Consider the following 15,764-nt stretch of genomic DNA (forward strand, 5'->3'; position numbering starts at 1 on the left):
TTAAACTGTGGCTAAAGGTCAATCTTTCAAGCTTCCCCTACCCTGTATCTCCACCTCAGACATCTTAGTCATCTCAGTCTTTAGTCAAAAAAGGACTTTGCATATTCTCCAACAGATCAATTCTCTTCTCCCTCTAAATATTTTGTGGCTACGTAAATTTCTTTATTTAAATGAAAAAGCTAGGAGTTTTGTGTTTCTTATCTTTATTTTCCCATACACCCAATTCAGCAGCAAGCCCTATTGGCTTTACCTCCAAATAAAAGGAAATTCACCCACTTCTTGGGAGTTGCCTGGTGGCCCAGTGGTTAAGACTTCACCTCCCAATGCAGGGGTTGTGGGTTCCATCCCTGGTCTGGGAGCTAAGATCCCACTTGTCTCGCATCCAAAAAACCAAAGACATAAAATGGAAGCAATGTTGTAACAAATTCAATAAAGGCTTTAAAAATGGTCCACATCAATCCTCCTCATCTCCACTGCCAGCAGCCATGGATGGGCCCTTGGGAAGGTGTCCCGACTGTACTCTTGCTTCAGTTCTCGCCCTGCCCCCGCTCCAGTCTCATCTCCCGCAATACAGCAGGTGACGTCCCTGCCCTCCGTGGCTTTCCAGTGCCCTTCAGAGAAAATCAGACTCCCGTCAAGGTCCCGCATGATCTGGCCTCCAGCCTCAGCTCCTACCAGCTTTAGTTCCAAGAAGCTGTCAACTTCTTTTTCTTTTTTCCACCTCCAGCCTTTGTGCCTCCCCCTGCTCCTTCTGAGGGACTGGGGTCTACCTCAAAGAGGCCAAGCAGGACCCCACCCTCCCCGTTTTTTTTTGCCTTGTCGTGCAGGATCTTCATTCCCCAACCAGGAGTCAAACCTGCACCCCCTGCAGTGGGAGCATGGAATCCTAACCACTAGACAGCCAGGGAAGTACCACACACACCACCCCCACCCCCGCCTTTTTTCCCCCTGGGTTTTTTTTTTTGTTTGTTTTTTAATCCTGATCCCTCCTGTATCTCTCTCTCTCTTTTTTAGGTTCTCAATGGTTATCTTTTTCATACATAGTGTCAATAGTATATATATATGTGGGTCCCAATCTCCCAATTCATCCCATCCCCAGCTTTCCTCCTTGGTATCCATACATTTGTATGACCCCCTCTTAAAGGTAGCTCCCCACACTAGGATTTTTCTTTTCTACTGCTGCCCTTATCTGTTTGCCTCAGAGCATTTGTGAGGAGAAGCTGCGATCGCCCTTCTGTCTTGCCTGCTTCTGCCACTAGCCTGTAAACTCCAAAGGAGACGTGTCTGCTGCTGTTCATCCCTGGTGCTGGGTCCAGGGACCAGTAAACAGTGATACTGAGTAAAGGAGTGTGTATTTTCCAGATCATTATTTCTCGTAGGCACATAGTATCCATTGCACAAATGTAACCTAATTAACGTAACCCCTGGCTTATTGGATATATTTGTTCCCAGTTTTTCACCACACTGAACCATGGGAAATAATCTGAATGACTGTTGAGAAATTGTTGGCTAGATTAGGGAGTACTATGCAGGCATTTAAGATCCTAGGAAGCATTTTTATTAACATGGAGAAATGAGTTTTTGTAATGAGAAAAAAGCATAATATGAGATTATATATACAGCATGTTATCAGCTGTGTAAAAGTTCATGGGAAAAGAGAGTAGGAAACTGTCAATTATGCATTTCAGGTTGGCAAGATTACAAATAATTTTTCTTTTTGATTTTTTTATAGCATGCAAGGAATAACTGGAAAAAAAGGAAAACTGTTGTTTTCCTCTTTATACTTTTCTGTGTTTTCCAAGTTTACTGCAATAATTATGTGGGTTTTTATAATCAAGTAAAAAGCTCTGAAAATTTTTAGAATACTTTTATGACATATCAGATAACTGGAGATAGAAGCAGAGTTAGGGGACTATCGTGCTTTGGAGAATGAGCTAAATGTTTGAAGCACAGTTGCTAATGACAGTTCTTAGCCTCTGACTCCTTCTAGGCCTGTGAGTGATCTGGGTTTGAAAAGAGTAGCAAAGCGCTGTTTCCTGTGAATCTTCCATGGCCAGGTAGACTTGGTTGTGGTATGGCATTACAGAAACTGTGGCTTACAAAAATGTTGTTTCGGGATTTGAGAGCATCCCAAAGATGTGCTTAGAACTGGAAGGATATCACAACTGCTCTTCACACCTGTTTTTGGAGCTTAGGCAGGTAGCTTATGTGGCCTGGGCATTGTCACAGAATTTTACTCATTCATCTTAAAGCGTGATTCTGAAACACTAGACCCTTCAGGAATTTGAGGTCAAAACTACCTTCATAATAATGCTAAAATGTTATCTGCCTCTTTGCTCTTATTCTCTTGCAAACACACAGTGGAGTTTCCCAAATGCTATATATTTCATAAATTGCAGAAGCAGCTAGGAGAACCCAGCTGTCTTCTATGAAAACAGACATTGAGAAGTGTTGCAAAAATGTACCACAATGCCAGTATCCTCAGTAAATTGTTTTATTATGGAAAATATATATAGCATTTTAATGGCATGCAACTATGTTACCATAGAATGGGTTTGTTATTGTAATTGAATTAATACATTTTTTAAAATTTCTCAGTTTAACTTCTGATACAGCACATGTCAATAGATATTTATGCATATACACAAACACTCTGTGGGGTCCTCAATTTTTAAGAATGTAAAGGGGTCCTGAGACCAGAAAATCTGAGAACCAGTGAATCGAGGACACAGGAAGAGAACTGTCTTTATGGTGGATTGATTATGGCCCAGTAGACAGATTGGTTGACTTGCATGACCCAGGAGAACAAGGTCTATGGAGGGAAGATGACCTTGTCTCATAGGCAGGGGTTGGAAGTCCTTGAAATTACATTAAATTTTTTCTCCTCCTTCCTTCCCTCCCTCCCTCCTGTCTTCCCTCCCTGCTTCCTTCCTTTTTTTCTCCTTTTTAGAGATCATGCATGATGTGATAAAGAAGGTGAAAAAGAAGGGAGAATGGAAGGTAAGTGGAAGAGCACAATGAATGACCTTGAAGGTGAGTTCATGGGGAAGAATACGAATGGGGTGGCATTGGGGAGAGGCATGCAGGGGAGAAATGAGGACCTTTGCTGCATCCAGAGAATACAAAAAAGCTTCTAAACTTTCAAAAGGTAATCTGCTGTGCCTTCTATGTATATGATCCTGGTTAGGAAATCTCTGGATCAGGAAGCTTATCTTTAAGATCACCTGGTGGGGCATTCTAGCAGTGGAACCCTTTAATTCAAACAGGATCTTACCTGGAACCCATTGATTAAAGCAGAGGGTGGAATTATTCTACTTGCTATGGGAGACAGGAGGGGACCCTTCTTGCCCCTCCGGTGGCCCTAAAGCCTCTCCTGGAGCCCATGCAATGGTCTGAAAAGCCCTCATCTGGCCTATTCCTGTCTGTCTATAGCTACACAAGACAAACCAAGTCAGCTTGTTTGTTCATTTAACATTGAGAGCAATGCTGGAAACTGTTGTGTACCTGAAACAAATATTTAAGTCAATCTAACTGATTATGACCTCAGTCCTGGGAGTGGATGATACAAGTCAGAATCGTGCTGTCCTCCATCCAGGAAGTCAGAGTTTGAAGGACCCTCTGATCATCTGGGACTAGGCATTGGAGTGACCAGGAGGGCACACTCGAACTTCTGTGTGTGTTGTCGAAGGGCTAACCATTCTTGCCCCCGAGTTTTTCTGCAGTCTGGAGCCTCAAGTTCATTGGGCCTTGGAACAGCTTGGCACCAGGAAGCTTTTAAAGTCTTACCCTAACCTCATAAACATAACCTCATAAACATGAGATCACATTTTAGCTAGAGCTTCCATCTTCACACCCAGGGTGGGAGGCCAGTAGGTGGGAACTCTTTCTGCCTGCCTTTCTCTCTCACCCTTCCCGTCAGTAACGGACGTGTGGATATGAAAATTTTAAACTAATCTTGGGGAAGCTGCCTCATGAAATGAAACCTGATTGGTCCTCGTGCTACAGCAAAATGCTTTGGGGCCCACATTTTTCTAGCTCCTGTTGCCTGGCTTTATATCTTTGAAGAAGGAGAAGAGAAAATAACCTTATTTTAGCTTCCTCTCTCCACTGTGGGTCAGATGGAGATGGGAAAGGGTTGCTGAAGAGCTGCAGGTATAATGCTTTTCAACCAGGATGGCATGTTCCTATCCTTCTTTTCTAGACTGAGGTAGAGTTTACTCCTGGACAGCACATGTGCCAGTCCATCCCGATGATGTCTGCAACAGAGACCTCGCCTTCTATCCGTCAGGGTGGCACGAGTGTTCATTCTCCCCTAAAGAGAAAGTTTATGCACTGAAAAAGTCTGGATTGCTCTGAGTGTGGGTGCCGCGTATGAAAGTTTTTTCTTTTTCTTTTGCATTTTTATGAGTAATTATTTTCTTTGTCATCAAAAAACTTTAATTTTTTTAAGTTTGAAAAATCAAGTCATGTTAGTGAGAGCAGACTCTTCTAGAAGCTTAGGTTTGGTAGGGAAATAAAGGTTAGCGTGTATCTTGGCAAACTTCTGGCCCCTAGGAAACCTCGATTACTCAGAATTCTGTTTCTGGGCTCTACCTGAAGTCTGATGTGGTCCGCTGTGCGGAGGCAAGCGTCACAGCAGGTGCCCTCCAGGTTATGAACTGTTCCCTTTGCTTCCAGTGTGAACTATTCCCTTTGCTTCTAGGTGTGAACCGTTCCCTTTGCTTCCGGGTGTGAACTGTTCCCTTTGCTTCCAGTGTGAACTGTTTCCTTTGCTTCTAGGTGTGAACTGTTCCCTTTGCTTCCGGGTGTGAACTGTTCCCTTTGCTTCTAGGTGTGAACCATTCCCTTTGCTTCCGGGTGTGAACTGTTCCCTTTGCTTCCAGTGTGAACTGTTTCCTTTGCTTCTAGGTGTGAACTGTTCCCTTTGCTTCCAGGTGCTGGTGGTGGACCAGCTGAGCATGAGGATGCTCTCCTCCTGCTGTAAGATGACGGACATCATGACCGAGGGGATAACAAGTGAGTGTTGTAGGGTGTTCTCCTCCCTGTTCGTTATTGTCTTGCTTGACTTTAGACCCCAGGCTTTCTTGTTCATCACCAAATCCCTAGGTTCCAATCCAGTGTTAGGTGCCCGTTAGGTATCTGTGAAAGGATGCCAAAAGGAAGGCTCAGTTAAGAAAAAAGGCAGGCCAGCCAACGGGAAAAAAGTGGCACCTAGCAAAGGATGAAATCCAAATGGCCAGTAAATACATGAAAACTTGCCCACCTTCGTTAGTGGTCAGGGGAATGCAGTTAAAATCAGAGTGAGATACTGCTCTGTATTCAGATTGGAGTGTTTACACTACGATAATGCCAAGTGATAGGATATAGGAGAAAGGGAACTCTGATATGATGAGTTGGTACAGCTACTTTCAAAAACCTGGGAGGTGTCTAGGAGAGTTGAGGCATGCAGGTCCTGTAAGCCAGCATGTCTGCGGTTAAATGTGTGTTCTAGACAACTCAGGCATGTGTGCCCAGGAGGCTCACAGGTCATTGCTCATAGTAGCCCCAAAGTGGGAACAACCAAAAGGTCCATGAGGAGTAGAATGGTACAATAAATCGTGGGACAGTCACACAACAGAATGTTACATAGCGAAGAAAAGGAATGAGTATTACCTACTCGCTCATTCCAAAATGGGAATGAATCTGATAAACAATGTTGAGCAAAAGAAACATGATATGAAAGAGTCCTTAACAATGTGCTTTAATTTACATAATATCCTAAAACAGGCAGAGCTAAGCCATACTGCTTTGAAATGTAGGGATAAGTGAGTCTTAACTGTAAGAGAAGTGATCGCCATTCGTGTCACCATGGTGGTTCTATTTGAGGGGAAAGGAGAGGTGTGGATGATGAGGGAAAGGGGAAAAGGGGGGGCACTTCTGCAGCGCTGATGTGTTCTGCTTCCTGATGGGGTGGTGCTTGTGCAATTATGTGTATATTTATGTTTAATCCACCCTTTGGAGTGTGTGTTAGAATTTCACAATAATAGGCTTTTGAAATAAGATAAATCCCCTGCTCAAGGTCCCTGGGCAGCACCATACCTGAGACTAGGATGCAGCCCTCCTGGCTTCCGTCCCAAGCTCTTTTTCACATTTGTGAGCAGCTCAGGTCTTACCTGGGGGCTCCTTTCAGGAGAGATCATGTATTTTAATCTGTGAAACAGCACTGATAGAAAAGCAATCTATTTTGAGGTATTATTTCAAACAAGGAAGTTAACCTTTGTTTTCCTCCTAAAAAACGTTGAGTGAAACATATCTCTTAACAATGCAGCTCCGATCGATAGATATCTATCTATCTATCTATCTATCTATCTATATATATATAAAACAATATGTGGGCTACCACCACACCTGGGATGTGACTCCTTTATTTTTAAAAACACATTTCTACAAAAAAAAAATTAAAAAAGAAAAGAAAACAAAAAAATAAAGACACATTTCCAAATCTAATTTATCTGTCACCAAAAGCCATAGTCCTGTAAATGGGAGTATGGAATTTTTGGTGTGACTTTTTGTCATTCAGTGGTCCAAGACCTGGCTTGCCCCTGTTTTGAGCTTGCAAAGTTATTTTCTGCATTGAACTTCTAAAACTTTTTTTTTCTTTATCAAAGCAAAAAATGCAAATATAGGAAAAAAGCCAAATGTAGCTTATGAGCTTCTAGAAAGGAAGAAAGCACCGCCCTGCTCTCCCTCCTCCTCCCCTATCCCCCAGGGTGCCTCACCCCAGAGGCAGCCCCTCTGCTTTTTCTTCTGGTTATCTTTTGGTATGTCTAAGTAAATGCTTATACGATCATCTTTGGATTCATCATGTTAGACATTATCCTGTAGTAGATAAGGGTTCACCTCTCCCCTCCTACACACATACTCTTCCCTATCACAGAAGTTTTGTTTTTTTTAAAATGTCCTTACTTGGCAAAATTTTAAATTTTGCAAGCCTGTGTTGACCACCCCCCTAAAATATTTGGGGGGAGGTATTACTGGCATATGAAATTCAAAAATCTATGAGCCTTGTTGTACAGCAGAAACAAACACACACTGTAAAGTAATTTTCCTCCAATTAAAAAACAAATTAAAAAAAAATCTATAACCCCTGATAACACAGATGGTTGAGACATTTTGGTATTTAATTTGAATATTATCCAGGGTGAAAAGTCTTTGTAAGTGTTACAGGGATACTTCTAAAGGGATACTTTTATTTGCTGACATCACCTTCATAGGAAGAAGAGCACCATTAGATTTCCTGCTGGCTCTGGACCAGAGGACAGTGTAGCATAGAGGATGCGTCCTGAGCTTTATCAGGTGACTAGTGAGATGATCCCTTTCCCAGAAGGTTGTCTTTCCCCTCGCTGACATTCTGTAAAAGAAACCAGCAAATCAGACACCCATGGTTTGCTTCAAGCAGAATTTGCTGTTTAGTTTTTGAACTATTGACAGAAATAGTCTTAATCCAGAGAGTATGTTTGGAATGTCTTCATCTGGTAGAGGAAAATGATAAAACGATCCAATTGTTGAAAAACAAACCCAACATGGAAATTCTAAAGGAACTGGGATTATCTAGGACAGATGAGGGAAAAAAAACCTGAAGGAAGAGGCAAAAGTCTGTTCTTGACAGAATGAGATAGCAGTTTCCATTTTCAATCAGAACAGATCGAGGAATTTCCTTGAACTGAAATGGGAAGTGGGAGGGGTTTCATGTGATGAGGTTTTGGGTTTTCTACCACCTTGAGCGTGGTGAGATACAGAAATGTGGTCACTCTGAGGAAGGGGCGTTGAGTCTCCTCCCTACTCTGCTGATTTTTGTCACGCCAGCCGGAAGGTGGCCTGTCTCTGTGGCTTCTAGTTTCACGATCACCAGTGCTGTTCTCTTATTCATCGCGGGCTGCTGTTTTGTTGTCTAGTTGTGGAAGACATCAACAAGCGCAGAGAGCCGCTCCCCAGCCTGGAGGCTGTGTATCTCATCACTCCCTCTGAGAAGGTAAACCCTCCCAGGAGACCTGAGGTCAAACACGTGCTGGCTTGGTGTCTGTGTGGCACCGTGTCTGACATTTCTGGGTTAAGCAGGCATTTAACACACTGCTCTGTTTAAGCGTGCAATCCACAAGCAGGGAAGGAGGGGGCTGGTGAATAATGAAGAGTGCATTAAGCTTGCTGTAGAAAGCCAGGCCGGGCCAACGTCATTTACTCCTTTCTAGGTAGGAGATCACGTTATCTAGTGATCTACCTCCAGAACTTGGGTATTTTACACTTTCAGATTTCTTTTCTCCTTTCTTTCTGTCTTTTTTGGGGGGTGCTGCACCGTCATGGCTTGCAGGACTTTAGTTCCCTAATCTGGGCCCCCTGTGGTTGAAGCACTGAGTCCTAACCACTGGACTGCCAGGAAATTCCCAGATTTATTTTATCAATATCCAGTAGAGTTTAGATTTACTTGTCTTACCATTTTGGGTGGTTGGTTCAAATCAGCATCTAAACAATGCCCACCTCCTTGCTCTTGGTTGCTAGCTGTCTTAGCTGATCTATGTAAATTCCCCCCAGTTTTCATTTCATTAAAAAAAAAAAAAAAAACTGGCTTATGTGTGAGTTTCTGCAGATGCAACTAAATTGCCAGGACTCCATCACAATGAGTCTCCTAGCAGATTTCTGAGCACTTTGCTCTTTTGTGGGTCTCTTCTTAGGAACCCAAGTTATGGTGGCTGCAGAGAACGGCTGCTGTCATTCTGGAATGAGCTAGAGAGGCTTTTGTTAGTGTAAACTCTGAGATAATCCTCACGTCCTCAGAACTCAGTTACGGCTGAACATGAGTTGAATTATAATCAGAAATCCCTTGCTGTCTTGTGCATGCAGCACGAAACCAGCATGGGTTTGACTCTGTTCAGATGTGGGTCCCATTTGCTCCTAGAATTGGAGTCAGTTCCCTTTTTCCCTCTCCACAGTCCGTCCACTCTCTCATCAGTGACTTTAAGGACCCGCCAACCGCCAAGTACCGGGCTGCACATGTCTTCTTCACTGACTGTGAGTATGGCTGTCACCTGCCACCCGGCCTTTTAGGCTAGCATTCCTGCACAGCCAGACTGACCCCAAACCAAGTCAGGCCAATAGCAAAGAAATGAATTGTTCCCACATTTGTCCTGATCTTTCATTTTCTCTTCAAAAGACAAATTGTGTAAGAGAGAAAAACAAACGCCTACAAATACAAAACCTACTAGGTCATGCAGTCCTTCCTGATTAAAAAAAAAAGCCCCTCTTCTAAGGGCTAGCGTGTTTAATGCCAAGAAGAATTTCCCAGTGCCAGCCTTGGTGCTCACAGGATAGCCTTCCAGACATCGCTATAAACTGCATTGCATTTCCACCTACTTTTCAACTGTTGATACAAAGACAGTCTGACCTGGTGGTGTTTGTATTAGGTAGAATTTATCATTGTCCTAGGATCCATTTTCTTGCTTTTTGAAGGTTTTGTGCATGGTACCTAGCGCAGGAGCATCTTGGTCAGTCTTTGTTAACGACAAAGAGAGATGAATAGGGCTGGACAGCTTGAGTGCGTGAAAATAACAGTTCACCCCATGTTCTCTCTGGTGAAAACCCCACAAAACTCACCATTGAGAAAATGGGAAAAGGGTCTTGCAGAGAACAGTTTTATACGCTCTGAAGATGGGTGGCAAAGGAAGCAGGTAGATGGCATTAGTAATAATAAACCAGTAACACGTTTCTAGGGACCTGAAGCTGTTTGTTTGGCCCAGGAGAGTCATGAGAAACTGTGGTTCCCCCACCAAGTGGGTCTCCTGTGCAGCTGAGCTCCTTAGAAGGCCTGCGGAAGTGTCTGCATCACATTGCCCAATGATTTCATCTTTCTTGTTTGATTTTTCCTAAGTATCTCACGTGTGGGGTGTTCGTTTATGTTATAGACCTTTTCCTGATCCCCTCTAGACCTCTCCTGGTTCTTTTTCTTCCTCTCCTTAATATCGGAAAGTGGGTTTTTAAATCAGCTCTCAATATCTCAGTCTTTATTGCCAGTTGTTTCTTTGTTCTACATGGAGGGCCTCCTAGGTGGTTTTGTATTCCTTTTATACCCTAGAGGCTGTAGGTTGTAGGATGGGATGGACTTCCTATTTGCCTTTTAAAAATCCTAATAATAAAGAATTCACCAGACGTGTGCAAATGTTGAAACGAACCAGCAAGCGGACAGGAAACCCTACCATCTTTGTCATCCTGGCAGCTTGTCCAGATGCCCTGTTTAACGAGCTGGTAAAATCTCGAGCAGCCAAAGTCATCAAGACTCTGACGGAAATCAACATTGCATTTCTCCCATATGAATCCCAGGTGAGCCTGCGAGGAGACGGGCAGAGAATGCCTGCATCCTGGTTATTCTCTCAGGAACTCCAGCCAAGTCAGAGAGGGTGGGGCAGGGGTGCAGTAAAGAGAGTTGGGGAAGGAATTACTCAATGATGTCTTATGAGTGGATGTGTATGTAATGGAAACAGTCGTCCTTAGAGGGTCTGCCCACGATGCTTCACTCTTACTCTCCAGTTATTTCGGACTTTTTGCGGCCATAATGTCCTTCTTGGTGTTCATTTCATCCTCGCTCAGTGTTCACGCCTATTGGCTGACTCCTTGAATAAGTAAAAAGCAGCCAGTCCAGAAGGAGCTGGGAGGAGAGGAGGGGAAGGGATCAGACAACACCCATCTGCTGCAAAGGAGGCTGTTTTTATGTAGAGATAACCTCAGTTGTCACGTGTTGAGGAACAGATGGTAGCCTTCGTCACGAGCCGCTGTTAACGCTTCACGTGCTGAAACTGCTCCCCTTGGGGAAAAAAAAGTCGTTAAACCAGTAAAAGTGAAGCTGATTGTGAGAGAATGTACAAAATTTATGCCATAGTATTTCAAGATTTGTTAAAATGCCTCCTCCTCATCAAAAAGCAAAAAATAGCACAACTTCTGTGCGTTTTGTAGAGGTAAGAGATGGTTGTGGCATATCAGGGCTTTATGGATCAGCTTCTAATAATAGATGCCAGAGAGTGATGAATTCTTAGATAAGAAGACATGGAAAAAAATAAAGTGTGAATATTTTCAAAAGACAGTCTCCTTCCCTTCTCACTTGGCCTAAAGCCTATTCTCAGCCAAGGGCAGGAATTTTTTTTTCCTCTCAGTGAGCCCTGTCACCACCTGGATTGAACAAAATACAACTTGAGCATATTCAACCATATTGTATTTCATCTGTTTTTGTCTTTTTATGTTTGGTTTATTGTATGTCACATGTGCACATATTTTTTTGTTTAGTTGCTAAATTGTGCCCAACTCTTAATGACCCCGTGGACTAGTCCACCAGGCTCCTCTGTCCGTGAGATTTCCCAGACAAGAATACTGGAGTGGGTAGCCATGAAAAGTGATAATTTTTTTTTTTTTAACCTCGGGTTTTCAAGATGAGGGTAGTTCACATCAAGAGATTCTTCTGAGAGAATACTGATGGCTGGTAGCCTGCTGGTTTAAGAGGAAATTTTAAACCTCCAAAACCTTCCAAAAAGGATAAAAGAGAAAAATACTAAGAACTACTTTGAGGATAGGAAATTATTAAATCCACACAAAGCTCCTTTGTTTGCCACAGTCACAGCACAATTTCTAGCTTGTCCCTCTTTTATTTAAACTTACAATGGATGGCCGGTGTCGTCTGACAAGACCCCTCCCCTGCTCTCTCTCGGGCTCCTCATCAGTCATCAGACACAGGCATGCCTGCCTCAGGGCCTTGGCTTGACCAGCCCCTCCTCAGGGAGCCCCCTGGGAAGAAACTGCACCTCCTTCAAGCCCTCACTCAAATGTCCCCTCCTCAAGGAGGCCTCCTGTCCTCCCTGTCCAGCCGTTGGGCATTCTTTCTCTGCTTCTTCTGTTCTCATACACTTTACCATTTCCCACATACCATAAGATTTACTTTTCATTTTGTTCACTGTTTACTCATCTGCCTTCTCCTGCAAGACTGCATGCTCCTGAGGACAGTAATGGTTTGGCCACCAGCAGTTCCCAGTACACAAGGCCTGGCACCCAGCAGATGCCCAGCTGTATTTGTAGAATAAATGAACACTTGTTCTGTAGCCTCACTACAAGGCTTGGAGGGAACACCATTCTGGAAATATATATATATATATGTTTTTATATATATACATATATATATGTTGTTGTTCAGTCGCTGCGTCATATCCAGCTCTTTGCGACCCCATGAACTGCAGCACGCCAGGCTCCTCTGTCGTTGTGTATATACATATATATATTTCCCCTTTTTCAGGTGTATTCCTTGGACTCTGCTGACTCTTTCCAAAGCTTCTACAGTCCCCACAAGGCTCAGATGAAGAATCCGATCCTGGAGCGCCTGGCGGAGCAGATCGCAACTCTGTGCGCCACCCTGAAGGAGTACCCAGCCGTGCGGTACCGGGGGTAAGGCTGCACCCCAGGCTGCCTTCGGTGACCCCCCCAAGTGAGGAACTTCCTCTGGCCTTCCCATTTTCTGGCAGTTGTCTCCAGAGGGTCAAGATCTGAGCATCTCACATTGACTATTTTCCAATGTTTTTGTTATTTTCTAAATTTTTAATGTGAACTATACTAATATATGCAGAAAAGGGCATGGAATACATATATTCAGTTATATAACCAAGCACAAACCCCCATGTAACTGTAAGCCAGATTTCCTTCAGTTTTTTATCTCTTTCTAACCTTAAAAAGGGTCTTCCCTGGTGACTCAGATGGTAAAGAATCTGCCTTAAAACAAATACACTCTTTGAAAAAGACATTTCAGGGTAAGATAAAATACAAGGAAAATAATTCTCCAAAGGACACAGTCCTCAGATTTGATCGAGTCATTCACTCGTCATTTACCTGCTGTGTGCTAAGTGCTAGGTTGGGGGCTTAACCTGAAGACACAGCCTCTGCCCTTGGAAGCCCCTGACCCAGGCGGGCAGGTAGGATGTGTACTGGCATAATGTACATCCGAGCTGTGCACACCTGCAGCTTAGGCCTGCGGGACCAGTGCCTTGGGGCAGCGCAGGCCACGGGCCTGGGCGTCCAGAAAGGAGCAAGCCCGGCTTCAGAGCAGAGGCGGCATCTGAGCCAAGGACAGGTCGGGATTTCCGTAGACCGATGAGGAGCTGGGGGCATTTTGTGTGGACAGTTGGGATGAGTGGAAGCATGACCCTGGAAAAGAAAGGGGAAGTTTGAGAAGGGCTGGCAGTCTCACCCTGCATACGTGCAGGCAGCAGGGCACGGGAAAACCATTTCTGGAGGCCTTGGGTGCCAGGTTTGGGGTCATGCCCTTCAGTGGTTGTCATTGGGCAGCCTCTGAGGGAGTGAACACAGAGGCGTGGGAGTGCAGGGGTCACAGTCATGCAAGGAGAAGCAACCAGAAGGCGGGATGCTGCCAGAGCAGTGGAGGGCCTGATCGGGAAGTGCCAAGGCGCCTCATCACCTCTTGTCCCTGGGGATGGGCACCCGTAGGACAACCCTCCCCCCACCAGGGTCCTCACCGACAGACGCCTGGCAGAAGTTAAAAAACGAGGGCTGGGAGCTCACTTGTTGGGAGGATGGGACTGGGGGTGGAGCTGCTTCTGCACTAAGAGCGGCCAGGTGGTGGGCAGCAGCCACATGATGAACATCACCCAGAGGAACTTAGGAGGCGCTGGAGGCTCAGCCAAGAGGGAAGGTCCAGAGGTTCTCAACTTGCATCTTATAGCTCTGCCAGCGGAAATGTCACTTCCAACAAAACAAAACAGGGTCCAAGGGAATTTGAACTGAGGGAAGTGAAGATCAAGTAGGTCAGGCTGAGATAGCCTGACGTTGGGGAAAGGACACGTGGCTGTGTCCACACTCTGCTGAAGTGTGGCTGTTTTAACTGGAGCTGCTTGGGAAGACCCCCTCTGTTTCCACTTGGATGGTTTTGTTTTTGTTTTTTTTTTTAAGAAACTAGAAAATCATTTACATTCCAGGCACTGAGCTAAGTATTTTGTTTTTTCCTTTTTAACCGTACATGTAATCTGAGTTATATTTTCTTGTAAAAGAATAATACAGATGAAGCTCATCTCTCCCTTGACCCTCCCGCACTGTCCTGCCTTCCTCCCTGAGGGCAGACAGTGCCATCCGTTGGGACAGGGTGGCTCACCCTCCGTCCCTCCTCCCTTGTCAGGGAATACAAGGACAACGCTTTGCTGGCTCAGCTAATCCAGGACAAGCTCGACGCCTACAAAGCCGATGACCCGACGATGGGGGAGGTAAGTCTGACCTGGCCCATGTGGTTCTCTTGCCGAGGGACCACAGTGTCCATGGGGCAGCCTGGGCACAGCTGGCTTCTTTGCTCACTGGGTGTGCATGAGCGCCCCTGTTTGTGCATACTGAGCTCCAGTGAAGCAAACGCCCAAGCCAGGTACAGGCAGGTGGTACAGGTTCTGTTCAGTGGAGCCGAGCAACTAGCTTATTTCTGTTCACTAGGACTTCTCCAGTGTTAGCACTGAAAGCCCTGTGTCATGGGAATCCCCTCAATGGAACAGAGTTGAAACCAGAAGAATGATGTTGTACATCTCTGGACCTTACTCAGATTTCACTAGTTTTTACGTGTGCTTGTGTGTGTGTGTGTGTGTGTGTGCAGTTCTGTGCAATTTTATCACATGCATCTCAGAACTAGCCCATCACTATCGTGACTTACACACTGATAGCCCCAGGTTCTGGGAACCCGCTCCGTCCCAGGCTGGCTGGGTTGGGTGATGGGTCCCCCTTTTGATAGCGGAACCCAGGTGGTGCTCTGCTTCGTAAACTCACTTTGCACCCTGCATTTTGGATCTGCGTCAAAGGACCCTATTCCCGTGAAACAGACACACTGGATTCTCACATGGCGTGTGCTGGCCTCCTTGTCCAGCAGTAGATGGACTGAGTGCTTTCTGGGTCAGAGTTCACATCCTGCCGCCACGTTTCCCGGGAGGGCTAGCTGTGCTAGTCAGAGAAGCGGGAGTTGTATGGGGCGGTTCATGAAACCCTCCCCGGTGTCCTTCCTTCCAGGGCCCGGACAAGGCACGCTCCCAGCTCCTGATCCTGGACCGTGGTTTCGACCCCAGCTCCCCCGTCCTGCATGAGCTGACTTTTCAGGCTATGAGTTACGACCTGCTGCCTATTGAAAATGACGTATACAAGTAAGTACACGTGACTGCAGCTTTGCAAATGAACCAGACACACCTCTAATTTAAGGACACAGATGTCGTTAATCCTAGGAAAAGCAGGTACATTCATACAGTCTTTTTTTTTAATTTGGTTTTGGCTGCATTGGGTCTTAGTTGTGGCCGGCAGGCTTTCACTAGTTGTGGTGAATGGGCTTTCAGGCCTGGTTGCCCTGGGGCGTGTGAAATGTTAGTACCCTGACCAGAGATCTGACCCACATCTCCTGCACTGGAAGGCAGACCCTTAACCACTAGACCACCAGGGAAGTCCCCATACAGTCTCACTAATAAGCCTGCATGCTTTTTTCGAGTCCCAAAGTGCAACTGCACCATCAGCTAGAAACCTCTGCCTGTTTTGGGGAACAAGAACTTGAAATGTTTAGTTCACAGCTCATGTCACTTCACTTCACAGCCGGTTTGGATGTGTTAATATTGTTGACTTGTGTAAGAGCGTACCTTACTCAGAGTTAAAACTTCTTAACTACAGACCATGAAATATGATGATAAAATATGCCAGTAGGAGTTTCTTACCAAATTTTTTAAAATTAATTT

At 44.9% G+C, this 15,764-nt stretch overlaps 1 protein-coding gene across 2 annotated transcripts in view; it reads left to right on the top strand.

The window, feature by feature from the left end:
* The window catches only part of STXBP1 (syntaxin binding protein 1), a 67,807-nt gene that overhangs the window by 28,981 nt on the left and 23,062 nt on the right, over nt 1-15,764 (top strand). For both annotated transcript variants that reach the window (XM_005213174.5, NM_174619.3), the window contains 8 exon segments: nt 2,951-3,000; nt 4,935-5,016; nt 7,935-8,011; nt 8,967-9,045; nt 10,247-10,350; nt 12,305-12,453; nt 14,192-14,276; nt 15,058-15,188. In XM_005213174.5, the coding sequence (XP_005213231.1) occupies nt 2,951-3,000; nt 4,935-5,016; nt 7,935-8,011; nt 8,967-9,045; nt 10,247-10,350; nt 12,305-12,453; nt 14,192-14,276; nt 15,058-15,188 (757 nt within the window).

This window comes from Bos taurus, chromosome 11 (assembly GCF_002263795.3).
Source record: "Bos taurus isolate L1 Dominette 01449 registration number 42190680 breed Hereford chromosome 11, ARS-UCD2.0, whole genome shotgun sequence".
Taxonomy (NCBI): Eukaryota; Metazoa; Chordata; class Mammalia; order Artiodactyla; family Bovidae; genus Bos; species Bos taurus.